Source organism: Canis lupus, chromosome 8 (assembly GCF_048164855.1).
Source record: "Canis lupus baileyi chromosome 8, mCanLup2.hap1, whole genome shotgun sequence".
Lineage (NCBI taxonomy): Eukaryota > Metazoa > Chordata > Mammalia > Carnivora > Canidae > Canis > Canis lupus.
The window spans coordinates 59,807,737-59,835,223 of NC_132845.1; the positions used below are offsets into that span (position 1 = coordinate 59,807,737).

Genomic DNA, 27,487 nt, shown 5'->3' on the forward strand with positions numbered 1-27,487 from the left:
CCACTTCATTAACTCCTGTTTGAATTTTTCACATTTTACCCATGTGTCTGCTGGGGGCCTACCTGCCTTAGTCCTACAGGCAGTGGGGGTTGTCCCTGTCCCCCTTCTACAGGCAGTGGGTCACCCCTACCCCCAACCTACAGGCAATAGGGTCACTGTTCCCAACCTACAGGTAGTGAAAGTCCAAAGCCTCCCAAGCTTTCTACTGTTGCAGGGCAGCTTACATTCTCTCCGTCTTCTCTGCCCCCCTGGCAAAGCAACTTACACGTTTGTGGAGCATCTGTATGTTGGAGGCAATGTTCTAGATGTTGGAGAGACAGCCACCAAGGAAGAGTTGAGTCACACACTCCCCTCAGGAGCTTTTGCTCCAAGGACTGGGATGGGGGGTGGGGGTGCTGTCAGACAATGGAACAACTGTTAGCACATGACAGGCCTGAGGAAGTACACAAAGCAGAGGGAGCTGGGAGCTGGGCTGGAAAGGCTGCTCTGCTGCCTGGGGGGCCTCCCTCCTCAGGTAACATTGATGAAGACTAAGACCTGACTGAAGCGATGGAAAGAACAGATGTTTGGGGGTAGACTGGGCCTGGTGAAGGCCTGAGTGCCAAAGCCCCGAGTGGGCGTGCAAGCAGTGAGTGTGTGGAACTGTGTGCAGGGGAGCAGGGGCTGGTGTAAGTGTGGAAGTCATGAGGGTGGAGAGGGAGGTGTGGACAGCAGACAGGGGGCAGATGGTGCGGGGCCTGAGAGGCCTGGTCAGGAGTTTGGATTCCTCCTGATGGTGAGGGGAGCCGTCGAGGGATCTTACCTTTTTTTTTTCTTTTTTAAAGATTTTTATTTATCTATTCATGAGGGACACACAGAGAGAGGCAGAGATGTGGGCAGAGGGAGTAGTAGATTCCCTGTGGGAGTCTGTGGGGGACTCCATCCCAGGACCCCAGGATCACTCCCTGAGCCAAAGGCAGACACTCAACCACTGAACCACCCAGGCGCCTGAGGGGTTTTGCTTTTTTTTTTGGGGGGGGGGGGTTGCTTTTTAAAACTGGAGAATGAGGGCAGCCCGGGTGGCTCAGTGGTTTAGCACCACCTTCAGCCCAGGGTGTGATCCTGGAGTCCCGGGATCCAGTCCCACGACAGGTTCCCTGCATGGATCCTGCTTCTCCCTCTGCCTGTGTCTCTGCCTCTCTCTCTCTCTCTGTGTCTCTCATGAATAAATAAATAAATAATCTTTTTTAAAAAATAAATAAAAATAAAACTGGAGAATGCAGGGACGCCTGGGTGACTCAGTGAGGTCAGCCTGAGAGTCTTGGTTTCCCTCAGGTCATGATCTGGGGTGGGAGGTTCGAGCCCCACCTCCCGCTCTGAGCTGGGCGGAGTCTGCTGGTCCCTGTCCTCCCCTCTCTGTCTTTCCCTCGCTCTCTCTCTCAAATAAATATTTATTTATTTATTTTTATTTTTAAAAAGATTTTATTTATCTATTCATGAGAGACACAGAGAGCAGAAACACAGGCAGAGGGAGAAGCAGGTTCCTGCAGGAACCCCACGTGGGACTCGATCCCTGGACCCCAGGATCACGCCCTGGGCCGAAGGGAGGTTCTCAACCTCTGAGCCACCCGGGCTGCCCTCAAATAAATATTTTTTAAAATAGATAGATGATGATGATGATGATGATAGATAGATAGATAGATAGATAGATAGATAGATAGATAGATAGAAAGAAGTGGAGAATGGGGCGCGGTGGGGGTGGGTGGTAAGAGCGGAGGTAGGGGCCCCAGCAGAGGCAGTGGGAGCTCTGACACTCGCCCCCCACACCAGGCCCCTGGCTCTGCTCCTCCCCGGCTCCGACCTGAGAACTACTTCCTCTCCCAGACAAAGCGGTTTAAGTTCTGATGCAAAATCCCACCGGGGGTGGGGTGGGGTGGGAGGAATCCGCCTCTTCCCGCCCATCCTGGATGTTTCAAAATGTTTTTCCAAACAATGGCAGATCTGTTTCCTGCTAAGAAAAAAAAAATCTCTATCTCCTTGTGTATGCCGGTGGCTTCATTTGAACAAAGGGCTTTAGCACAAAAGCAAATGTGAATATTGCTTCTCTGTTCACCCTTCACTGTTCAAGTGAGGAAACTAAAGTCTCGCGAGAGGAGTGACCCCACTCAATTGCAGACGGGGTCCCTCTACCCCCTGCCCTCCTGTCCCCAGTGCCCCGCATGCCAGCCCCTGCAGTGGCCTGCAGTTTGCCCATGCCACTCCTGCTGCCTTCTGCTCGTCTAGTATCTTCTACCCTCAAGACATTCATTCACACCTGCCCCTGCACCTCTCACCAAGCGTCTATCGCAGGTGCCCTCTCCCCAGCCCCTCCCTCCACTCCAGATTTCTTCTCTCTGGCCTCCAGCTGTGCTTCCTACATCACCAGCTTGCCTCTGATTACTCTGTGCTGTAATTTATCTGTTTACATGGAACCTCCTCTACTAAACCTGGAGCCCACTGGAGGCCAAGCCAGTGTCTTCACCTCTGACTTCCCCGTTCCTGCTCCCCACCTGGCACCAGAGCAGGTGCCCCAGAAATGACAGTCTTAGCTGCGGTGAGAATTCTACTAAATGCGCATCCTTTGTCTTTTCACTCCTGTGTCTCTCCTCTGGTAGGCTCCTATTTGGGTTTTCTTGTTTCTTATTTCTGAATCTTCTGGTAAAATTCTGCCTTCAGTAGAATACTGGACATAAAGACCAAATTTCAGGTTGAGGTTCTCTATCCAACACTCATTAGCGGAGTGAATGTAAAGAAGTCACATTTTAGGGCCTAGATTTCTGCATTTGTAAAATAAGAAAAAAAGGTCTCCAGGTCAACCAAAATCCTCAAGGATGATGTTTTTCTTTTCTTTCTTTTTAAGATTTTATTTATTTATTCATGAGAGACACAGACACAGGCAGAGAGAGAAGCGGACTCCATGCAGGAAACCCGACGCAGGACTCGATCCCAGGACTCCAGAATCACACCCTGGGTTGAAGGCAGGCGCTAAACCGCTGTGCCACCCAAGGATCCCCAGATGATGTTTTTCTATCTGTAGGTCTTAACTCGCTACTGGACCACGAAATCAGACTATATATTTTTAGTTTATTTATTTATTTGTTTGTTTTTTAGTAATTTGTACATATAAGGTGGGGCTCGAGGCCGTGACCCCGATATCAAGAGTTGTGCGCTCTTCTGACTGAGCCAGCAGGGCACCCCAAGACCAACATAATTTTAAACACGGACCAGAGGGACGCCTGGGTGGCTCAACGGTTTAGCGCCGCCTTCAGCCCAGGTCGTGAATCTGGAGTCCTCGGATTGAGTCCCACATCATCAGGCTCCCTGCATGGAGCCTGCTTTTCCCTCTCCCTCTGCCTGTGTCTCTGACTCTCTCCCTCTCTCTCTCATGAATGAATACATATAATATTAAAAAAAAAAAACTTTAAAAATAAATAAAAGTGGAATAGAGAAGAAAGTGAGAGCATCGCATGCAACAAGTCTAAATACTGTTTCCTGAACCATTGTTTCAGTTAAATACTCTATACTGTGTATTGGCTCACAATATAAAATGTTCTTTCCTATTGTGAATTGGTATTTAAAAAAAAAAACCCTTGGAAAAAAACCTTTCCCTCTCTCAAAGGGTAAGATTCTTTGTATGCAGTTCAAAACTGCCAGGCTAGAAGTGGGTTGGGACACCTCTAGGGTAGTAACCAGAGCACCTCCAGAAACCCAAAGTATATGTTGGTAATCTTTTTTTTTGAGGGAGGGGAAACATGTAATTGACATGTAACATGATCAATTTCAGGTATATAACAGACTGGACATGTATATAGTGCAAACTGAGTTAATTTTTTTTTAAAGATTTTATCCATTTATTCATGAGAGACACACACAGAGAGAGGCAGAGACATAGAGAGAGAAGCAGGCTCCATGCAGGGAGCCCAATGTGGGACTCCATCTGGGACTCCGGGATCGCGCCCTGGGACTGAAGGCAGGTGCTCAACTGCTGAGCCACCCAGGCTCACCCTGAGTTAATCATTTTTTGAAGTCAAACCTATAGCGATAGACCAGGAATATATTAGAAAGAGACAGGTCCTAAAGGGCTCCTGCCCTTACTCATTCCATGAGCTTCTGTTTGTTTATCTGCCATAGGAGAGGGGTTCGATCAATTTGTGTCAAGCCCCTGGCACAGATCTGGCCCACATAAGTACTGAGTAAATTTCTCTCTCTCTCTCTCTCTCTCTCTCTAATTCTCACAAAACATGGCCTTTCTTTTTCCATCTCTTTTTTTTTTTTTTTTTTTATTTATTTATGATAGTCACAGAGAGAGAGGAGAGAGAGAGAGAGAGGCAGAGACACAGGCAGAGGGAAAAGCAAGCTCCATGCACTGGGAGCCCGACGTGGGATTCGATCCCGGGTCTCCAGGATCACGCCCTGGGCCAAAGGCAGGCGCCAAACCGCTGCGCCACCCAGGGATCCCTCCATCTCTTTATCTGAAGATAAAGTTGATGAGGGCAGCCCTTGTCTTTCTCATCTGCAGTTAGCTTTATTTATGGCTTAGCTTAGTTCAGATCCTGGAGATCTTTATCAAATGCATCATAAGACTCAAAGAAACAATTTTTTTAAGTTTATTTTTTTAGTCATCCCTGCATCCCACATGGGGCTTGAACTCATGACCCCAAGATTAAGAGTCACATGCTCTTCAGACTGACACAGCCAGGTGCCCCTCAAAGAAATAATTTTCTGTAAGTTGATTTGAACATTTAAGTTAAAGTCACTTGGAGGGACACCTGGGTGGCTCAGCGGTTGAGCATCTGCCTTTGGCTTAGGGGATGATCCTGGGATCTGGGTCGAGTCCCACATCGGGCTCATTGCAGGGAGCCTGCTTCTCCCTCTGCTGTGTCTCTGTGGCTCTCATGAATAAATTTTAAAAATCTTAAAAAAAAAAGTCACTTGGAAATCTGGTTCTAATTTCCTTTTATTGGGGCACCTGGATGGCTCAGTCAGTTAAACATCTGCCTTCGGGTCAGGTCATGATCTCAGGGTCCTGGGATCGAGCCCTGCTTTGGGGCTCCCTGTTTAGTGGGGAGTCTGTTTCTCCCTCTCCTTCTGTGTGTTCTCTCTCTCTCTCTCAAATAAATAAAATATTTTAGAAAATGTAATTTCCTTTTATTGAGCTATGATTACATGGTAATTTTTAAAAATCTGTGTGTGCTTTTTTTTTTTTAAAGATTTTACTTTTAAGGGGCACCTGGGTGGCTCAGTCAGTTGAACATCCCACTCCTGGTTTCACACAGGTCATGATCTTAGGGTCGAGGGATTGAACCCATGTCAGGCTCCACACCCATCATGGAGCCTGCTTGGATTCTTTCTGTCTCCCTCTTGACCCTTCCCACCGGCTCGTGCTCTCTTAAAAAAGAAAAAAATAATTTAAAAAAAATCCAATGAGTATTTTTTTAAGTTTTTAAAGTAATCTCTACACCCAACGTGGGGCTCGAACTTACAACCCGAAGTCAAGAGTCAAGGGATGCCTGGATGGCTCAGTGGTTTAGCACCTGCCTTTGGCCCAGGGCGTGATCCTGGAGTCCCAAGATCAAGTCCCACATCAGGCTCCTGGCTTGGAGCCTGCTTCTCCCTCTGCTTCTCTCTCTCTCTCTGTGTCTCTCATGAATAAATAAATAAAATATTAAAAAAAAAATCAAGCAGCCAGGCGCCCCAATTTCTGTGTTTTTGCCTTCAGCCTCAGTACCTCTTACTGAATGGTTTGATCAATTGCAACTCTTTGTGTTTTCATTTGTTTCATTTATTTTTTCCTTTGTTTCCTGTATTTGTTTTTCTCCTCACCAAGAATAATCACCTTCCAGAACATATAACAATTTAACAATATCAAATATTGATACAACAATATCGTAGTGGGAATCAGGTGAGGTCATTCTGCCAGGATGTAGTCATTATCACTGTGTGCGGAAGAATTCATCTAACAATATGAGCAGATTTAGTGTCCTTCATATATCACAGGAGGCTCAGTCACCTGCTCCTGTGCGATGTGTTCTACAAATGCATGACGACAGGGTCAGTTGGTGTGCCCTTGTGGTGTGCTGGTGAAGGACATGGATGGCCGGGCAGGACCACTCAGAAGCCTGGGGCGAGTTATTTTACCTCTCTCTGCTTCTGTTTTCTCATATGAAAAATACACACAAACAAAAAAGTGATCATTGTGCCTGCCTCCATGGGTTGCTGTGGTCCTGAAATGGTTAATGTTGGTAAAGTTCCAGACCACTGCCTGGTACAAGGTGAGGTGCCAAGGAAGTACTTCTTGTTCCTCATGGTCTAAGGAGTGACTCTGTCCTGTGAAAGTAAGAAAATCATAGGGGCATCTGGGTGGCTCGGTTAAGGTATCTGCCTTCCGCTCAGGTCACGTCCCAGGGTCCTGGGATGGATGGAGTCCCACATTGGGCTCTTGGCTCATCAGGGAGCCTGCTTCTCCCTCTCCTTCTACTCCCCCTCACATTCTCTCTTGCTCCCTTTGCTTTCTCTCTTTCTCTCAAATAAATAAATCTTTTTTTTTAAGATTTTATTTATTTATTCATGATAGTCACACAGAGAGAGAGAGAGAGGCAGAGACACAGGCAGAGGGAGAAGCAGGCTCCATGCAGGGGGCCCGACGTGGGATTCGATCCCGGGTCTCCAGGATCGCGCCCCGGGCCAAAGGCAGGCGCCAAACCGCTGCGCCACCCAGGGATCCCAATAAATAAATCTTTAAAAGAAAATCATAAAGTTCCTAATTACCCTGCATGTTTTACTTTATTTATTTTATTTTTTAAGATTGTATTTATTTATTCATGACAGACACACACAGAGAGAGGCAGAGACACAGGCAGAAGAAGAAGCAGGCTCCATGCAGGGAGCCCGATGCCGGACTCGATCCCGGGTCTCCAGGATCACACCCCGGGCTGAAGGCGGCGCTGAACCGCTGAGCCACCGGGGTTGCCCCATTTATTGTTTTTTGAGATTTTATTTATTCATTCATGAGAGAGAGAGAGAGAGAAAGAGAGAGAGAGAGAGACGCAGAGACACAGGCAGAGGGAGAAGCAGGCTCCATGCAGGGAGCCCGACGTGGGACTCGATTCCAGGACTCCAGGATCATGCCCTGGACCGAAGGCAGGCGCTAAACCGCTGAGCTACCCAGGGATCCCCTATTTATTTATTTTTACCCCTCGTTTTAGTTGTAAACCTAAATTGTATATTCCTAGCATTCCATACATACACTTCATCTTGTTTTTTTCTTCCCCCCGCCCCCCGACTCAATAGGACTCAGTACTCTGCAGACGAACTAAAGCCCCAGAGCCACCACCACCATCATCCCACCCGCCTGAGGGCAGGGCTCACAGATTTTAGTACTTCCCAACTCTGGCCCTGTCATATCAAGGTTATGAGATGTCACATATCTCCTCTAGCATCATCACCTTTTCATGTCCACTTGGCTAATGAAAGAATAAGGGCAAAAGCACTGTCAACTAAGCAGAGAACAGTGATAGGAAGGCCAAGATAGCTTGAACTGAACATCATTAAAAGCACTTAGTGAGCTTGCTGGAAAAATGGAAATGAAGTGTCCTGCTGGGAAGGGCTCGCACCCTGGTGAGGGGCAAACCTGATCAACTGGTCTTCAGAGTGTAGTGAATGAGCAAAGCCAGAGGGCTAGGGATTCAGTCAAACACAGGGGAGGGAACCAGGGTCCCCACTGTGGCCACAAAGTGTGGTCACAGATGCCAGAACTGCACAGTGAAAAGAGAGAAGCAGGCTGAGGTTTGGCTCTGCCACCTTCCTTGGGCAAATTACTTAATGTCTCTGAATCTCAGTTTCTTCATTAGAGAAGAGAGGATAAGATCCACCCCAAGGGTTATTTTAGAGGATTAAATGAAACATACAAATGTGCTTAGTCAGGGGCACCTGGCTGGCTCGGTCAGTAGAGCATCTCCCGGGCATGATTCAAGCCCCCGTTGGGTATAGAGATTACTTTATAAAAGAAAATCAGTGTTCTTAGTAAATTGCTTGACACAGAAGGCGCACGGGCCAGGAGCAGTAGCATTGGAGGAGTGCAGACTTTGAAACAAAGTAGGAAAATCAGTGCAGGGGACAAAGTGGGGCACATCATCCTTCACTGTGGGAAGAAAATGTCTGGGCAGACAGGGCTCACAGAAACTGTAGGAAGCCTGTAAGAATCCTCAGACAAAAAAAAAAAAAAAAAAAGGAATCCTCAGGCAAGCTATGAACAGACCCAAGAGTGAAAGCATGGTGTCCATGATTGCTAATCTATCCTTGGAGAAGGAGCCAAAGGGGCCAACCCCCTCTCAGAGGCTGAGAATGAACAAGGAGGAGAGCTAGGGCTGCCTGAAGGCATCAGCTTTCTGCACAAGAGAGAAAGCAGGTCCACTGATGATAAGAGTTGAGATTGGGCAAAGTTCGCTAGGGAAGCTGTGAAAGATCTGGAAGAGCTTTGTAGGGAAGGGAAAGAAAGAGCATTGCCCAGATCCACATTGACAGCGTGACTGAGGGACCAGGTGGAGTTAGGGGCGTAAATGGGGTGAGTTTGTGTGATTTTCTCCAACCGGGCTCACTAACCTGGTAGGATAATAGGCAAGAGGTTGTATTGGTCCAAGGTAGAAGCTTTATGAGGAAGGTGTGGCCGAGGACAAGGCTAGCAAGTGGCAGAGAGAGGTTGGTTGGAGCAATACACCGTAAAGTCAGGGTTATAGAGGAAGTGCAGTAAGATCAGGGAGGGATTCCAGGATGTGGGCTCCAGGAAAAGAAATATCAATAGGATGCACCAGGAGGTGGAGTGGGAGAGAGGGGAGGCTCAGAGGCTGGGGAATCTGGTGGTCAGTGTAGAGCAATCCTGAGTGGTAATGAGATTGAAGGGGAGATCTTTTATGGTCTTTTTTTTTTTTTTTTGAAGATTGTATGTATTTATTCATGAGAGACACACTGAGAGAGGCAGAGACATAGAAGGAGAAGCAGGCTCCTCACAAGGAGCCTGATGCAGGACTCAATCCCAGGACCCCCGATCGCACCCTGAGCTTGAGGCAGGTGCTCAAACGCTAAGCCACCGAGGCGCCCCCTTTATGGTCTTCCAGAGATGAGAAGCAATGCTATATCAAGACAGAAGAGGACAGAAGTGCTGAATGCCTACTTTATGAGGTGCTTTATATAAACTATCTACTATTCCTTATAGCCTTTCAAGGTGGGAATTCGTGAAAAATGGGAATCAAATATAGGAATCTGGGATCCCTGGGTGGCGCAGCGGTTTAGCGCCTGCCTTTGGCCCAGGGCACGATCCTGGAGACCCGGGATCGAATCCCACGTTGGGCTCCCAGGTGCATGGAGCCTGCTTCTCCCTCTGCCTGTGTCTCTGCCTCTCTCTCTCTCTCTCTGTGACTATCATAAGTAAATAAAAAAGAAAATCAAATATAGGAATCTCAGATTTAATCCCAAGACTGACTGGTTCCAAAACCCAGATTCTTTCCACCGCTGCAAATATCCCCAAAGAGGTGGCACTTGGGACCTTTCTAATTCATTATCATTTTTAAAAATTTATTTATTCATGAGAGACACAGAGAGAGGCAGAGACAGGCAGAGGAAGAGGCAGGGTCCTCATGGGGAGCCCAATGTGGGGCTCGATCCTGGGACTCCGGGATCATGCCCTGAACCAAAAGCAGATGCTCAACCACTGAGCTACCCAGGCATCCTGATTCTTTCTTTTTTTTTTTTTTTTTTCTTTTTTGTTGGAGTTCAATTTGCCAACATATAGCATAACACCCAGTGCTCATCCCATCAAGTGCCCCCCTCAGTGCCCGTCACCCAGTCACCCCCACCCCCCGCCCACCTCCCGGCATCCTGATTCTTATCATTTTTTTAAAGTTTATTTATTTCGCTAATCTCTACACCCAACACGGGGCTTGAACTTATGACTCTGAGATCAAGAGTCGCATGCTCCTCTGACTGAGCCAGTTGGGCCCCCCCATTCTTATCATTTTTCACAGTTCTCAAGGTTAGAATCTCTGACTAGGGATCCTGAGCAGCCACTAGGTACAATAGGCAGGCCCTGAGCAGTGATGAAACCTTCCTGAGTTCAGCCCTGTCTTTATTCCCTGTTGGCAGCAAGATGGCCCCTGGTGAGGGTTGGGACTCTCAGTGGGATAGGGCCCCACTGCAGAGTGCATGAGGGTGAAGGGAAGAGCAACAGGAAATAGCTGTACTCTTTTGTTTAAGCTCTGGCTGTGTTTCCTATGATTGACCTCCTCAGGAAGTCATTCATTCAGCAGGAGGAGAAGGTTGGAGATGGTCAGATCTGGGCTTGGATTCAGCTCCAGCACTTGAGTTGTGTGACTTTGGGTGCCATTGCCCAACTTTCTCAGTTGGCCCAGCATTAAAGGGTTTTCTGAGATGTGGAACTTCCAGTGCTAAAACTAGATTGGTCCTGAGGCGCCTGGTTGGCTCAATCAGTAGAACATGTAACTCCTGATTTTGGAGTCCTGAGTTCAAGCCCACATGAAGCATAGAGCTTACAGTAAGTACATACATACATACACACGGAAAACTGGGATGATCCAGACAAAATTGGGATGGTTGGTCACCCCAGATGGGCTACTCAACACTTTTAAGCCTCAGTTTCCAAGTACATTACAGCTACCTGCTATCTGCTTCTCTGCTCCTCACCACCTGAGGTTGTGCTTTTCAGAGAACATAAAAGCAAGGAATGTGGTTTAATTCCATTTGGTTAGAAGAAGCTCAAGTTTGCCTGCCTGCTCCTTCATCTGCTGAAGCTGAACTTCTGAAGGACAAATCAACTTTCACTGACATGCTGCTTGGAGTCTTCAGCTGTTGCTCATGTTGTGACCTGGACCCAAAGTCATGAGCCTCCCTAGTTGAACCACCTCCCCTGCTGTTCCTGGCCCCTGCGTCTTGCTGTCAGGTGAGCATGGCAAGATCCAAGCACACATGCTCAGCAAACAGTGGTATGACAGTGGCTGGGCACAGGTGGATGAGGGCACCTTGAAACATAAAACCCAGAACTCTGGTCACAGTATCATTGCATACGGAGGGATCTTTAGGCTTCAGCCAGGATGAGTGGCATGAGCACAACAGGAAGAGAGCAAAGTCTTTCTGAAGGCTCGTCTTCCCTGGTGCCTGCTGTCAATTCTGTTCTTGCCGGAGACTGGTGACCACCACATGTTGCCCAGGAACCAGGTGCATAGGGAACTCAGCGATGTGCAGGAAGGCAGTGGAGCTGTCGTTACCATAGGAGGGTGGGTTCTGAGCAGAAAGTAAGGAGAAGTGGATGAACTCAACAGTCATAAATGTGACCATCCACAGTTCCTCAAAAAGGTAAACAGAGTCACCATATGATTGAGAAGTTCTATTTCTAGGTACAGACCAAAGAGAAACTGAAAACATTATGTGCACACAAAAGCCTGTGCTGGAACATTCCATAGCATAGTCCTTTGTGATAACAAAGAAGTAGAAACAACTCACATGGCCCCTCAACTGATGAATGGATAAAAACAATGTAAAATATCCATACACTAAAATATTCAGCTATAAAAAAAGAATGAAGTACTGATTCATGCTACAGCATGGATGAACCTTGAAAACATTATGCTAAGTGAATGATGCCAGATACAAGAGGCCACATGTTATATGATTGCATTTATGTGAGATGTCCAGAATAGGCAAATGCATAGACATAGCAAAGATAGTTTTTGCCAGGGTCTGGGGGAGGAGGGAACAGGGAGTGACTGCTAATGAGTACAGGGTTTCTTTCCGGGATGATGAGAATGTTCTGAAATTAGATAGTAGTGACAGTTGCACAGTCTTATGAATATAGTAAAACTCACTACATCTTATTGAGTGAGCTTCATAGCATGTGAAGTGTAGCTCAAGAGAAATAATAATAAAGTTTGGCCACTCAGTCCTGTTACCTGTAGAGAGTGCAGCAGTGGAGTGACGCCTTCAGGATCCCGTTGATATCCCTTTGGCATTGGGATGGGGTGTTAGAGGAGGAATGGATTTGGATGGATGAGTCTTCTGCACCCAGAATACAAGCAGATCCTCCAGTTGGATCACCAGTGGCTAACTGCCCGTGGAGGTAGTAAACCTTTGTGATGAATGGGGCCCTGACGGCCAGGTATGTGGTGGAGGACCTAAAGCTTAATGTTTCTCTGAGACCACCCATCTCTGTCAGAATCAAGCTAAGAGGGAGGCCTGGGTGGCTCAGTGGTTGAGCGTCTGCCTTCAGCTCAGGGTGTGATCCCGGGTCCGGGGATCGAGTCCCACATCGGGCTTCCTGCAGGGAGCCTGCTTCTCCCTCTGCCTGTGTCTCTCCCTCTGTGTGTGTGTGTCTTTCATGAATAAATAAATAAAATCTTTAAAAAAAAGAAAAAAGAAGCAGGCTAAGAACCTAAATATGAGCAGGCTCATTAAGTGTAGGAATTGGGAAGGGATACGGTAGCCCATTGGGCCCTCCTTTCTCCTGGGAACATCTGGTGTGCAGCCATGTGTCACAGGGTGCAAGGCCAGGTGCTGGCCACTGAAAGAACTGTACGGTATAGAGGTGGCCAGATCGGACAAGTGGGATCCAAGTGGAAGTGAAGGAGGCACCTAGCAAGTCAGATAGCAAGTCCTTTAGGCAGAAAGTGAGCAGAACGCCAAGGAGTAACTCACCCAAATTTCCTTCCTTCCATTTTCGTGGGGCCTGGCATCCTCTGGACCTTCTGACTAGAGAGGACATAGCCCCAGATGGTGGCCTCCCATTTGCTGGCAGGTTTCATCAGAGAGGCTGCACTGCTAGAAAAGTCGGCTTCCTCTGCCTCCTCAGTCTGCCCTTCCCCAAATAAATTAGGTGGTTTTATCCAGGGAGCTTTCCCATGTGCTCCACACCCAAGCAGGAGCACATAATTGACATATGCTGAGACCCGCAGGAACTTGGGCCATGTGGGTTGCTAGTGCTAAAGACCCTGGTCCTGGAATTGGTTGGCTGCTTGGCTGTCTTTCTCCCACCCCCCGGCTCCGTAACCTCCACAAGTTCAGGGACCGTGTCTGATTGTCCACTCTTGGATCCCCGTGCCTGGCACATAGTAGATTCAAAAATAAATATTGCTTGCATTTGTGCTTTTATTGGTAGCCAAAATGTTCCCAACCAGTTTAGGGTTGGCAGGTTGTGCTTTTCCTGGGCAAGTGAGAAGTCCTTTAGGAGGGGCTCCATACCCGAAAGTAGCCAGGCTCCCCAAAACATAATCATAGCTGCCCCTCCACTCCTGGCTGAAGTTCCACTCAGCTCATCAGCAAGGATTCTGACACACCCAGGCACACATGCACACAAGCACACGCATGCATACATATGTGGGAGCACACCCATCCTCACACACACTCAGATTCACATTGGCTTCTCTTCCCCCAAATTAGGCACCCAGTTACACTTCCTTTTTTTTTTAATATTTTATTTATTTATTCATGAGACACCGAGAGAGAGAGAGAGAGGCGGAGACACAAGCAGAGGGAGAAGCAGGCTTCATGCAGGGAGCCCAACGCGGGACTCGATCCCGGGACTCCAGGATCACACCCTGGGCCGAAGGCAGGCGCTCAACCGCTGAGCCACCCAGGGATCCCCTCCAGTTACACTTCCAATATGAAGTATCTGCTAGTGAAGGTGCTTGGCTGCCTCTTGGAAATCCAAGCTAACCCATCTTAGATGGTTCCTGATCAATTTTCTTAGAATCAAAAAAAAAAAAAAATTCTTAGAATCAAGCCCAGAATGGAGTCATTCCTTATGGAGATCCTGGGTGAATAGACAAGCATCATTTACTCTTTTTTTTTTTTTTTTAAGTATTTTATTTATCTATTTGACACAGAGAGACCACAAGCAGGAGGAGTGGCAGGCAGAGGGAGAGGAAGAAGCAGGCTCCTTGCTAGGAGGTATGGAGCCCCCATTAGGGGCTCGATCCCAGGACCCTGAGATCATGACCTGAGCCAAAGGCAGACACTTAACCGACTGAGCCACCCAGGTGCCCCAAGTGTCATTTACTCTTGGAAGCCTTCCCTGCACACCTTTCTACCCACCACAGAGAGAGCTCCGGCTCTGTCTTTGGAGAAATCATGGAAGCCTTCCCAAAGTGACGAGGCTTTAGCTGAGCCTTGGCAGACAAGTAAAAGCCAGGTAGAGAGGTGTTCCAATCTCAAGGAGAAAGGGACTCTATTTACCCGGCACCCAGTAAAGGGCCATTATCACTGGACGTTTTATAGATACATGATAAATACGTACTGGAGAAAGGCAGACAGTAGACTCAGGGGCTGTAAGTTTGTGTGAGTGTGAGGTCATAGCACAAATGAAGTTGAAGCTAGAGAGGTGGGTTTGGAGCCAAACCATGAAGGGCTGTGCACTAAGCCAGAGAATTTCCATCTGATCTAGCTGGTAGCAGTAAGCTCTCAAAGATTTTGAAGCAGGAAGGTGATAAGATCAGAACTGTCTTTTTGGGGTGCTTGGGTGGCTCAGTCAGTTAAGCATCTGCCTGGGGCTCAGGTCATGATCTCGGGGTCCTGAGATCAGGCTTCTTATCTGAGCCACACATAGTGCTCCCTGATCAGCAGGGAATCAGCTTCTTCCTCTGCTCCTTCCACTGCTCATGCTTTCTATTTCTCACTCTCTCTCAAATAAATAAAATCTTTTAAAATAGAAAAAAAGAGCTGTCTTTTTAAAAGATTAGCCTGGAGGGGATCCCTGGGTGGCTCAGCGGTTTCGCGCCTGCCTTTGGCCCAGGGCGTGATCCTGGAGTCCCGGGTTCAAGTCCCACGTTGGGCTCCCGGCATGTAGCCTGCTTCTCCCTCTGCCTGTGTCTCTGCCTCTCTCTCTCTCTATGTCTATCATAAATGAATAAATAGATCTTTAAACACAAATAAATCTTTTAAAAAAAATTAGCCTGGAAAAGATTAGAATGGGGGAGAAATTGAGTGAAGGAAACCACATCAGAAGGCTGTTGAGACAGGACACCAAGGTGTGGCTATGGGGGTGGAGAGGGTCATCACATTCGCAAAGTATTTTACATATAAAATCACCTGGACAGGCTGACGTGGAAGGAAATGAGGAAGAGGATAGATTCCAGGATAGTACACCTTCCTAGCTCAGCACACTGGGCAGATTGCACAGTCCCATTAGCTCAGATTTACATAAAGGAGAATAAACGTAGAGGGAGAGATGGTAGGTTTTAAAACCTTTTTATTATGAAATATTACACAACCATAGAAAAGTAAAAAAAAAAGAGGAAATGTGTTGTGCAATAATAATGAGGCCGTTTTTTTTTTTTAAGATTTTATTTATTTATTCATGAGAGACATACAGAGAGAGAGAGGCAGAGACACAAGCAGAGGGAGAAGCAGGCTCCATGCAGGGAGCACAACGTGAGACTTGATCCTGGATCTACAGGATCACGCCCTGGGCTGAAGGTGGCGCCAAACCGCTGGGCCACCGGGACTGCCCAATGAGACCATTTTTTAAAATTTATTAGTTACCTGTGAAATCTAGTTCTGTTCTAGAACATAGTTGACAGGTGTAAGATTATATAAATGAGCATTCTCGAGTCACAGAAATGCCACCCAAACTATTAAACACAAAGGGAAATGTATTATAAGGACACCAGAACCCAAGGACAGGAGTGAAGCTGGGCATCAGGAAGGAACTAGAGGGCACCTGGGTGGCTCAGTGGTTGAATGTCTGTCTTTGGCTCAGGGCGTGATCCCGGGGTCCTGGGATGGAGTCCTGCGTTGGGCTCCCCTCAGGAAGCCTGCTTCTCCTTTTGCCTGTGTCTCTACCTCTCTCTCTGTGTATCTCATGAATAAATAAATAAAACCTTAAAAAAAAAAAATAAAGGGAATTAGAACCAGGTCTCTCCAGTGCTCCTCTCTGCTGGCTGGTTCTTCCACTTCTCTGGCCCATGTGATGGAGAGGGGTCAGTGAGAGTTCCTAATTTTTATATCTAACAGATTCAGTCATCCAGACAGTCATTCAATTTCAGCTCCAAAGTCCCAAGGGAGAGAACTCATTGGTCCCACACGTGTGGCATGTTAACCTAGTAACTTGTGGCTAGGTGCAAGGTGACATTCAGAAAAGATGATTCTTCAAATGGTGGCACTAGTCAAAGAATCCAACAAGTGTGCACTACAGGGCAGAAGCTGTCAGGCTCCCCCAAGGATGCAGACTAGAGCAGTGGTTCTCAACCTTCGCTGCATATTGGAATCACCCAGAAAACCGTAAGCCTGCTGCCTGGGTCCCACCTCTCGGGAGATTGTGATTGTCTTGGTCTGGGGTGTGGCTACAACATCAACCTTTTAAAAAAAGCTTCCCAGGTACTTTTTTTTTTTTTTTTTTTAAGATTTTATTTATTTATTCATAAGAGACACAGAAAGAGAGAGAGAGAGGCAGAGATACAGGCAGAGGGAGAAGCAGGCTCCCTGCAGGGAGCCCGATGCAGGACTTGATGCCAGGACTCCAGAATCATGCCCTGGGCCGAAGGCAGGGCCACCCAGGTATCCCCCAGGTGCTTCTGATGTACAGCCAGGGTTGTGAACTTGTGCCTAGTGCCATGTCCCTCCAGGTCACCTGGGTAACCTGCTAAGATGCAGTTTCTGATTCACAGAGGCTGGGCAGAGCCTGAGATCTACACTCCCAGGTGATGCTGTCCTGGCTGGTCCTCCACCCGCCCTGGGCAGTGAGACTCTGGGACATCACCATCCAGTAGAAGTCTCTGTGGTGGCCAGATGTTCTGTAGCCACACTGCCCTGTGCAGCAGCCATGACTAGCTATGTGTGTCTGTTGAACACCTAAAATGTAATTAGTGAGACTGAAGGACTGATTTTATTTTATTTGAATTAATTTGAATTGGAAGAACTGAATGTGGCTAACGACTACTGTATTAGACAGACAGGTTTAGTGTATCTCAGCCACGGAGTGGGAGGGCAGATCTGAATGGCTTGTGGCGTTTCTTAACCAACCTCGTGCTGCTGTTACTACTGTTTTTCTCCTCACCCTCCCCAATTTAGGCCCTAAAACAGTGGAATAGGATGAGGGGAGGGACCTAGAGACAAAGAGTGAGCACTGGAGAAGGCCCCACAGATGATTCCGAGGCACAGTCCTTACTCATCCTGGGAGAGCAATGCCATAGGTGTTCCAGTATACACTTTGGTGTTACAAACCTCCCTGAATGTAGTGACCTAAGGCAGTGATATATATATATATATTTATAAATCTATTTTAAACAAGGCTCAGTGGGGATAGCTCATCTCTGCTGCGCTTGGGGTGGGTGAGAATCATGGTAGAATAGCTCAGTTACAGGTGGGTAGCTGATGCTGGCTGTCATTTGGGACTGCCCCTGGGACTTTGACCAGATCATCTACATGTATCTTGGACTTCCTCACACATGGTGACTGGGTTCCAAGAGGGAGCATTGAGATGATAGATAGATAGATAGATAGATAGATAGATAGATAGATAGATAGATAGATAGATAGGGATCCCTGGGTGGCTCAGTGGTTTAGCGCCTGCCTTCGGCCCAGGGCATGATCCTGGAGTCCTGGGATCGAGTCCCACATCAGGTTCCCTGCATGGAGCCTGCTTCTCCCTCTGCCTGTGTCTCTGCCTCTCTCTCATGAATAAATAAATAAAATCTTAAAAAAAAAGACATAGATAGATGATAGATGGATAGATGATGGATAGATAGATACCCCAAGCCAGGTGGGAGCTCTGTCCCTTCTTTAAATGTTTTTATTTTTATTTTTTAAGATTTTTAAAAAGTAATCTCTATACCCAGCATGGGACTCGAACCCACAACTCCAAGGTCAAGAGTCACATGCTCTGTAGACTGAGCCAGTCAGGCACCCCTGTCCCTTCTTTTTTTTTTTTTTTTTTTTTTTAAGACTTATTTATTTTAGAGTTGGAGGAAGGGCAGAGGGAGAGACTTTCAGGTGGATTCCCCACTAAATGTGGAGCTGGAAGCTGGGCTCAATCCCCCAACCCACCAGATCACAACATGAGCCAAAACCAAGAGTCTGATGCTCGATCACTCAGTCGACTAAGCCACCTAGGTGCCCCCTGTCCCTTTTTTTTAAACCTAGGCTTGGGGGCCATGCTATCACTTCTACTCTAGTCCATTCATTAGAAGTCAGCCACTAAGGCCAGCCTACGTTCAAGAGATGGGGGACTAGACACAACCTCATGAGAGAAGGAATGTCAAGGAACTTGCAGATATGTTTTAAAACCACCACACACACCTAGGCGGTAAGAGCACCAAGGACAGAACGCTGCCCATGGCTGCCCACAAGCCAGCCAGCTAGTCTATGATTCTCTCACTGGTTCCAAGTAGAATCAGGCTCCTCCCAGAGCACCTAGCCCCAGGAGCACCCCATCAGCCCAGAAGACACCTCCCCCAGGGTTGTTTCATAGACTTCTGACCCAGAGACTCCTCTATTGCATACACTCCTTGAGTAACTTCCTGATTCCTGTTTTCAGAAATTCTTGAGCAGTGGAGTGGGAGGAACCCGAGTGTCAGGATATCTGGGTTTTGATCCCTGTGCTGCAGAAGATTGTAAAAAAAAATGCAAGCTAGGGTGCCTGGCTGGCTCAGTCAGTGGGCGTGTAACTCCTGATCTTGGGGTTGTCAGTTTCAGCCCTATGTTGGGTGTAGAGATTTACTGTAAAAATAAAATCTTAAAAAAAAAAAAAAAAAAAGAATGCAGACTTATTTGGGAGTGAGGAAATTACAAGCAATAATTTCCCTGTTTCAATTTTCTATATTATTGTTTATTATTTTTTAAAGTTTTTCTTGTAGTGAAATACATACAACATAAATTTTACCATTTTAATGATTTTTAAGTGTACAGGTCAGCAGCATTAAGTACATATTCACTGTTGTGCAACCATCCTCACCATCCATCTTGAGAACTTTTTTATCTGGTCAAAGTGAAATTCTATGCTCTTTAAGCAACTCCCCATCCCCTTTTCCCCCAGGCCCTGGCCACCACCATTCTACTTTCTTGGTCTCCGTGAGTCTGACTGCCCTGGGGACCTCGTATGGGTAGAATCCTACAGTATTTGTCCTTTCGTGACTGGCCTAATTCACTTAGCATACCATTCTTTTTTTTTTTTTAAGATTTTATTTATTTATTCATAGAGATGCAGAGAGAGACAGAGAGAGGCAGAGACACAAGCAGAGGGAGAAGCAGGCTCCATGCACCAGGAGCCCGACGTGGGATTCGATCCCGGGTCTCCAGGATCACGCCCTGGGCCAAAGGCAGGCGCCAAACCGCTGCGCCACCCAGGGATCCCTCTTCCTGGTTTTAATGATGTTTACTCTTCTAGTGTTTTTTTTTTTTTTTTTTTAAGATTTTATTTATTTATCCATGAGAGAGAAAGAGAGAGAGAGAGAGAGAGAGAGGCAGAGACACAGGCAGAGGGAGAAGCAGGCTCCCTGCAGGAGTCCGATGAGGGACTTGATGCCAGGACTCCAGAATCACACCCTGGGCTGAAGGCAGGCGCCAAACCGCTGAGTCACCCAGGGATTCCCTAGTGTTTTATTTTTTTAAGGAAAGACTAAAACAGAACATTACATACATTTCAAATCTATTCATTTATTTAGATTTTTAAAAACATATTGTTGTAAATACATGTAACAAAATGTATTATCTTAGCCTGTTTTTCAAATTTTATTTTATTTATTATTTATTTATTTATTTTTAATGATTTTATTTATTTACTTGGGAGAGAGAGAACACAAGCATGGTGAAGGGCAAAGGAAGAAACAGACTCCCTGCTGGGCAAGGAGCCCGATGTGGGACTCAATTCTTGGACACTGGGATCATGACCTGAGCTGAAGACAGACACCTAACCGACTGAGCCACCCAAGTGCCCCAATCTCTTTAATTTTTTTTAAGTTTATTTTTTAGTAATGTCTATACCCAAAGTGAGGGTCAAACTCATGACCTCAAGATCTAGGGTCGCACGCCCTTCCAAGAGTCAACCATGTGCTGCAATCAACCTTTTTTTTTTTTAAGATTTATTTATTTATTTATGACAGACAGAGAGAGAGAGAGGCAGAGACACAGGAGGATGGAGAAGCAGGCTCCATGCTGGGAGCCTGACGTGGGATTCGATCCCGGGACTCCAGAATCGCGCCCTGGGCCAAAGGCAGGCGCTAAACCCCTGAGCCACCCAGGGATTCCCAATCAACCATTTTTTAAGTGTCCAGTTCAGTGTTATCAAGTTCAGTGTTTTTTTTTTTTTTTTTTAATTTCTTTATTCATGAGAGACACAGAGAGGCAGAGAAATAGGCAGAGGGAGAAGCAGTCTCCTTGCAGGGAGCCCAATGTGAGTTTCCATCCTAGAACCCCAGGATCACATCCTGAGCTGAAGGTAACACTCAACCATTGAGCCACCCAGGCGTCCCTCAGTTTTGTTGTTGTTTTTTATTTTTTTTTAAGATTTTTATTCATTTATTTGGTAGAGAGAGAGAAAACAAGCACAAGCAGGGGGAGGGGCAGAGGGAGAGGGAGAAGCAGACTCCCTGCTGATCAGGGAGACCAATGAAGGGCTCCAATCCCAGGACCCTGAGATCATGACCTTAGCTGAAGGCAGACATTTAACCGACTGAGCCACCCATGTGCTCCAATTTCAGGTTTTATTTTAAGGCTTATGATCTCATCAAATTATAATTGTATCAGATTCAAGCATGTGTCATAGGGCTAGGAGCCTCCGAACTCTATTTCTACCTACTCCTATCTCATGCCACACTTTGTGCTCCTTCTGGCCCTTTCCTCAAAACCACCAGGACAGACCAGTGTGAGTCAGGCTGTCCTTGTGATCATGTTGTAAGATGCTAACATTTCAACATATTTTTTAGCCTTTCTCAAAAGGCTTGCAAAAGAAAATATTAATCCCAAGTAAGAGTTGTGTTCTGTTCAGTTGCTTGCCAGACTAGGAACTTATATTTATGCTTCTCCCATCCCTCCCACATACATGGGTTGTGTGACCTTGGGCACGACACTGCCCTTACGCGGGGCTTGCTTGTCATCTGTCGGCCAGTGAGTCAAACTAGACAATCTCCAAAGGGACCCGAGTGACCGACAACACTCCCTCATGCCGCGTTCCCAGGCTCTGCGGACCCTCACCCCAGGAGAAAGGAGCCAGGGTGGCAAATGTCCAGGGCCTTGGAGATAGACCTGAGCCTGATTCTATACCAGACTTCTTCCCAGAGGCCTTACTCTGTTGCTACCCACACCGCACCTCACCAATGTCTGGTGAGATAGTAAGATATCACACCCTGACCAAAATTGAGGCCAAATATTCTGAAGACAGAGAAATGTGTATTCATAAGAAGTATGGGGAAGGCTGGGTTGAGCAGGAGAGGGGAGGGTGTGGGTGGGCCAGGGCCAGAGCCACCGCCCCCAGAGTAGGGAAAGCAAGGAGCCTTGGGTGCTCTGTGAACCCACCTCTTGGTCTCTGGTGGAAGGTTTTGGGGCCTGAGGCCTGGGGCCTGGCTGGGGTGAGACTGAGTTCAATACAACTACTGCCCGTTGAGCCCCACCTCTCACCAGGAAACGCCTCCCCACCACATTGACCACATCCCCCCAGGTCGCCTAGGAAACACTCCCCCCCCTCCCAGGGCCAGAAAGTTGGGGCACAGTTGCCCAGCAACAGGTGGTGCCCTTCCGCCCTCATCTGAGGCGATTGCCTGGGCGCTCAGTCACAGGGAGTGCTCCAAAGGGAGAGCCAGGAGCCCTGGGGGTGCCCCAAGGTAAGGTGAGGCAGCGGGAGGCCCCTGCAGATGGGAAGCTGGGGGCCCCGGCAGAGCAGTCAGGCAGGGGCCGGAGCAGAGGAGGCGCCTGACACCTGGCATGACAGCCAGCGAGCGTGCTGGAGCCTGTAGAGGCGAGACCAAGCCCAGGGGAGTGGTGAGGGCACAGGAGCATCCCAGGTGCTGGCCAGTGGCAAGTGGGCTTGCACAGGGTGGGGGCCGGGAGGGGAGGAGGGGACAGTCTCATCTTACCCACCACTTCCTCTGAGCCAGAGCCAGACCTGGGCCGCGGGGGTGGGGGTGCTAGATGGAGGAAAGAAGCCCTTGGGGCCCTCAGAGTTTTGTCTGAGGCACCCCAGGGTCTGAAAGGGAACTGGGGTTTCTGCAAGCAGGCTGGGGAGCCTGAGCAGAAGTGTCTGGCTGTAGGCCGTGGAGGGACCCTTGCTCTCCAGCCTTCTGGGTCCCCTTGGCTCCTCTGTCTGCCCAGGTCTGTTTCCCGGGCCAGATGCTGCGCCCCTCAGGCCTCTGTCTTTCTCCTCGCCCTTGTTTGGACACTCACTGCCTCCTGCTCCCGCTTAGGTTGTGGCCACCCTGTCTCATCTGACCCCTGTCTTTCCAGATGCCTTCAACACCAGAGCAGCCCTCTGGGCAACAGGAGGGACTCCCTGTGTCCGAACTGGTTCCGTGGCCCCCACTGCCCTGCGGACCCTGCATCCCCATCATGCTGGCCCTGGCCTCCCTCGCCGCACTCTTCCTCCTAACCACAGCCGTGTTGGCCGAACGCCTGTTCCGTCGCTCTCTGCACTCGGACCCTGGCAACCACGCACCCACCCTGGTCTGGCGCCCTGGAGGAGAACTGTGGATCGAGCCCAGGGGTACTGCCCGAGAGCGCTCAGAGGACTGGTATGGCTCTGCAGTCCCCTTGCTCATGGACCGGCCCCCAGACCCTCCCACCCCTGGGGGCACATTGGAGGCCAGAGCCACAGCCCCACCTGTCCCTTTAGCCCCACTCACCCCTCCTGGCTCCTTGGCCCCCCATACCCCACACAGGGCCCCAGCCTGCAACACCTTCTGGGGGCCCCAGGCGTCAGAGGAGAGGCCCTACGCCCCAGGCCTGGTAAGCTGGGTTGAGCCTGAACAGAGGCCAGAGGCCAACATGCATCTGGGGAGCCCCCAGGCCCAGAGGCAGCGACTAGGAAGCCCCGATTTTGAGTGGGGCCTCCAGCCTCGGGTCACCCTGGAGCAGATCTCAGCTTTCTGGAGGCGTGAAGGTCGGACCAGTGTGGGGTTCTGAATCCCCAGGTCCTGGAGGACTGGCCTCCCAAAGACCCATACAGAAGGCCCTACCTCAGAGAAGACCCTGAAGCTCCAGCCTAGGAGCCCAAGTTGATACCTGGGTCCCCAGGGAAGAATGCCCCCTACCCATCCTCGGCCTTTTACATCTGGATTTCAACTCCCTGGATCTGGGGCTGGGCAGTTTCCTGTGGACAGAGCTGGTGCTGCAGAGGAAGCCCAGAGGTGTGTGCCTTTGGCTGCCCCAGGCTGCAGAGAATTGGAGGTGGGGCCCACTCTGGGCCAGAAGACACCAAAATCACGTTGCAGATTAAGATCTCAAGGTACCAAAGAGGCAGAAAATAGCATCATCATAGGGGTTTCCGCCTTCCTTTGCTGTGCAGCTAAGATGCCGGGGTTGGCGTGCAGGGTTCCCGTGGATGCCGAGAAACAGGCCGAGTGTGGATGCTAGCAGGAGAGGACAGGAAGTCAGCCTCTCAAAGCCACAGATTGTGCCTCCAAGGAAACACAAGACCAGGCAAAGGAGCGTCTTACTACATCTCAACTGTGCCTTTGACCCTCAACTTGCAACAGGGAACTTCATCAGCCAAACTGGGGAGTTGCCTTCCTTGCCCAGACCCGGGACCTCGTATCAACAGAGACCAGGGGCAGCCTTCCGATCTTGACCCCTCCAGGGTGCAGGACACCAGCCAAGGAGACCTGAGTGCGATCCAATGTGGAAAGGAACGTTGTCCCAGGGCAGAGCACCAGCGTCTGGTCCTCTCCCTGGGACCTTGCTGGATCAATCCAGAGAGATGGATTTGCCCCAGGACACGCTTATTTATAACGCTCCACCCTTGTAGAAATGGAGCCCAGGGATGTCCTTGGCCCTAAAGCCATCTGTAAGAGCTGACCTCCCCTCTGGGAGAGGAGCCAGGAGTGGGGAGAGGGGAAGTAGTTTCCATTCCATTCCTGGGGTTTGATTTCCCAAACTTCAATCATGAACGTTAGGATTTTTGCCATATCACTTAACCATCTGTATTTTTCTTTAAGATGACTTACTATTTGCTTAATAAATTTATTTTAAAAGGAACCTTTTTTGTATCACTTCTGCAAATGGAAAACCAGTATCACTTGCCATAAATAGAAGGTCCAACATGAAAATAAATACAAGGTAAACAAAGATATTGCGTAAACGTTGTTCTTTCACTGCTGGAGGCATTCATTTACTCAAAGATCTGCTCTTTCTTTGTTAAAAGAAAAGAGAACCGGTGGATCAGTAAGTGTTAGGAAAGTGTCAGACTGGGATCCCTGGGTGGCGCAGTGGTTTGGTGCCTGCCTTTGGCCCAGGGCGCGATCCTGGAGACCCGGGATCGAATCCCACGACGGGCTCCCGGTGCATGGAGCCTGCTTCTCCCTCTGCCTGTGTCTCTGCCTCTCTCTCTCTCACTGTGTGCCTATCATAAATAAATAAAAATTTAAAAAAAAAAAAAAAAAAAAAAGGAAAGTGTCAGACTTCCTAGTCCCATCCTGCCATCTCTCCACCCCCCACCCCCGCCCCCGGAAGTACAGAGAGACTCAGAGTCCTGGGGGGTGGGGAGGAGCAGCCATCCTGTGCTACTGAATGGCCAGGAACCTCCCAAGTTCACACCCGGTTAATGCTGGACACAGCTCTTCCTTCCTGCTCAGGAGGGCCTTGGAGCACTCACCCCCTGGATGCAGGAAGGAAGTGGAAGTACCAGCAGGGCATTCCTCTGAGCCAGGCCCTGCGGGTGGAGGAATCAGGCCCTCGCTCTCAACTCTCAACGAGCTCAGCGTCTCCAGTGGCAGGGGCAGGGCTGGGGGAGGGTGACAGAAGACCGGGACAGAACTGATACAAGATAGAGATCAGGGCTCTGGTCCCATCTCTGTCACTCAGGAGCTGGAAAACCATGTTGCTTCTCATTGTCATCATCAGCTGGCAGGACTGGGTCGTGGGGACCCTGCACATGAGGGGCAAACAATCTGCCAGGGAAACACAACAGGCGTACAGTGTTCAGAGCTCAGACGCCCGCATGTCAAGTGATCAGCAGAGGCAAGGCCCTGGCTCTCCAGCTGGCCTCGCCGCCCACACACTTGGAGACTTCAGGAAAGTGATTTTTATGTTGCTAGGACTCACATTCTTTCTCTGCGAGAAAGTTGAAAGTTAACCAAGAGGGGCATCTAGGGGCTCAGTGGTTGAGCATCTGCCTTGAGGGTAATGATCCCAGGGTCCTGGGATGAGTCCCACATCAGGCTCCCCGCAGGGATCCTGCTTCTCCCTCTGCCTGTGTCCCCACCTCTCTCTGTGTCTTTCATGAATAAAATAAAATCTTAAAAAAAAAAAAAAAAAGGTTGAACAAGATGCCCTGTGGGGACTTTCTAGCTTGACCTCTTAAAGATGCTGGGAAAGGAAAGAGGGGCGTGCACATGCATGGACGAATGTGATGTTCCTGCCCTAGAGTCCAGCCTGCTGTCCCCAGAGTCATCTTTACACTCTCAGACCCAGACAAGGGGCCACAGGAAAGGGGAACGGATGGCTAGGTGGGTGGATTAACAGTGGCATTAGTTTTACCCTTTTCCTTTCTCTTTGTTTTAAACCTCTGCCTCTCCTTTTTAACACCCTCTGATTACTTTCTCATGCTGAGTCCTTCTTTTAATTCTTCAGGTGCTTAAAATATACTTACTGTGTGGTCTTTTGCTCCATGATTCTGTTGTCTGGAGTTCTGGGGTGCTTACTTTCGTCCATGACAGATGGTTTCCTCTTAAGTTTCTAATTCAGGGCTGTGAACTCAGAGTCAGCAGGGGGACACCATGTGACTAAGTTTGATGGTGTCTTTCTAGAGAGATTCTGGTTTGCTCCTGTCAAGGATGCTTCAAGGGTATTACGAACCCTGAACCATGTTATTTGCTCATTTTATCTGGGCTTCCATGATGGTGTAAACTTGGAACCCAAATCCAAGTGAGGGCAAGCCTTCCGCAATGAATTCTCAGGACTTTTCTATTGCCATCAGATCTCAGGGCGAGGCAGGCAAGGTTCTTTTGTGCTCTCTGAGCCGATGGAAAGATCTTTTTTTCTAGTCTACTCCTTCACTAAGGGTCCCCCTTTAAGGGGTTGAGCTTTATATTAGGGTCTCCGTTTTCAATGGCCCTGCAAGACCTCATCTCCAATCTCTAAGTGAAGGTAAAGCCCAAAGCCCCTGTGTTGCCAAGATCTACGGCCTCAGAGCTCTGGTTTTCAATTTCCTCCTTGTGTGTGGGGATTCCCCTTACTATCTTGAAACCCAGCTGTGCATTTTGAGGGATGTTTACTTGATTTTATGCCTAATCTCTACCTGTTTTATGGTGGGGATGTGCTCTTTAGGTTACACTGTTCACGACATCACAAAACCCAGACTATTTCCTCTATAAACAAGATCAGATCTCTTCCACCTTAAAAAAACCAGCCAACCGACAACCAATTCTCCATCCTTCACCACGCATGACCTCGCACCTCCTTCACTGCCAAACTTCTGGAAAGAGCTGTCTGTCTTAACAGTCTAGGTTTCCTCCTCTCCCCAGCAGCTGAAACCTGCTGTAGGCTTTGGCATGCCTCCAGCACTCCAGAAGAAACTGCTTTCTTTTTTTTCTTTCTTTCTTTTTTTTTTTTTAGAAACTGCTTTCACCAAAATCATGACCTGCATATTTTACTTAAAGGATACCTCTGTAGGCTACATTTTTTTCTCTTTTTTTCTTAAGATTTTTAATTTATTTATTCATGAGAGACACAGAGAAAGAGAGGCAGACATAGGCAGAGGGAGAAGTGGGCTCCCCGCGGGAGCCAGATGTGGGACTCGATCCCAGAACTCCAGGATCATGACCTGAGCCAAAGGCAGATGCTCAACTGCTGAGCCACCCAGGTATCCCTTGATTCTTTTCTTGACATGTTCTCTTCGCTTAGCTTCTGTGATTCCACACATACCTGATATCCCTTCCCTCCCTCTGGCCATCCTCTCTGACTTCTTTCTTGTCTGCCTTCTTCAGCAGTCCATCCTGGACAGCTTTTGTTCTTGCCTGCCACGCTTCTCCTGAGCAATCTCACTCATGCCCATGGCCTCACCTGCTGTCCCGTACCTGAAAATCCCCAAGTTTCCACCACCAACGGTGGCAGATATGATTTTCTTATTTATATGCTCTGCCATTATTCCAAAGTAATAGTAACAATGGGAAAGAAACAAATTGACTAACTAGAAGATTATCTCAGAATCACTCCACAGCTGTCCTTGGGTACAGAGACAACATTTGTCCCCAGGATAAAACCAGGAAAAAAGAAAATACAGGGGTCATGAATTTGCATGAGTAAAGAGGCCAAGCAGGAGATATAGGTG

The 27,487-nt window shown here is 48.3% G+C and overlaps 1 protein-coding gene and 1 long non-coding RNA gene across 8 annotated transcripts in view; one reads left to right on the plus strand and one right to left on the minus strand.

Moving 5' to 3' along the window:
* The window catches only part of C8H16orf54 (chromosome 8 C16orf54 homolog), a 40,665-nt gene extending 16,380 nt beyond the window's left edge, over positions 1 to 24,285 (plus strand). Inside the window, exons 1-3 of one of the 7 annotated variants that reach the window (XM_072836440.1) lie at positions 8,974 to 9,195; positions 10,736 to 10,969; positions 22,450 to 24,285. In XM_072836440.1, the coding sequence (XP_072692541.1) occupies positions 22,450 to 23,124 (675 nt within the window). In that variant the 5' untranslated portion in view covers positions 8,974 to 9,195; positions 10,736 to 10,969 and the 3' untranslated portion in view covers positions 23,125 to 24,285. The other 6 variants (XM_072836439.1, XM_072836441.1, XM_072836438.1 and 3 more) reach the window with 6 other exon arrangements.
* On the minus strand, positions 24,167 to 26,593 carry LOC140638681 (uncharacterized). The gene is made up of 2 exons (XR_012035686.1): positions 25,808 to 26,593; positions 24,167 to 24,559 (listed from the first exon to the last, which is right to left on the minus strand). It is a non-coding gene; the product is annotated as an uncharacterized lncRNA (long non-coding RNA).
* Positions 26,594 to 27,487: the final 894 nt, after the last annotated feature.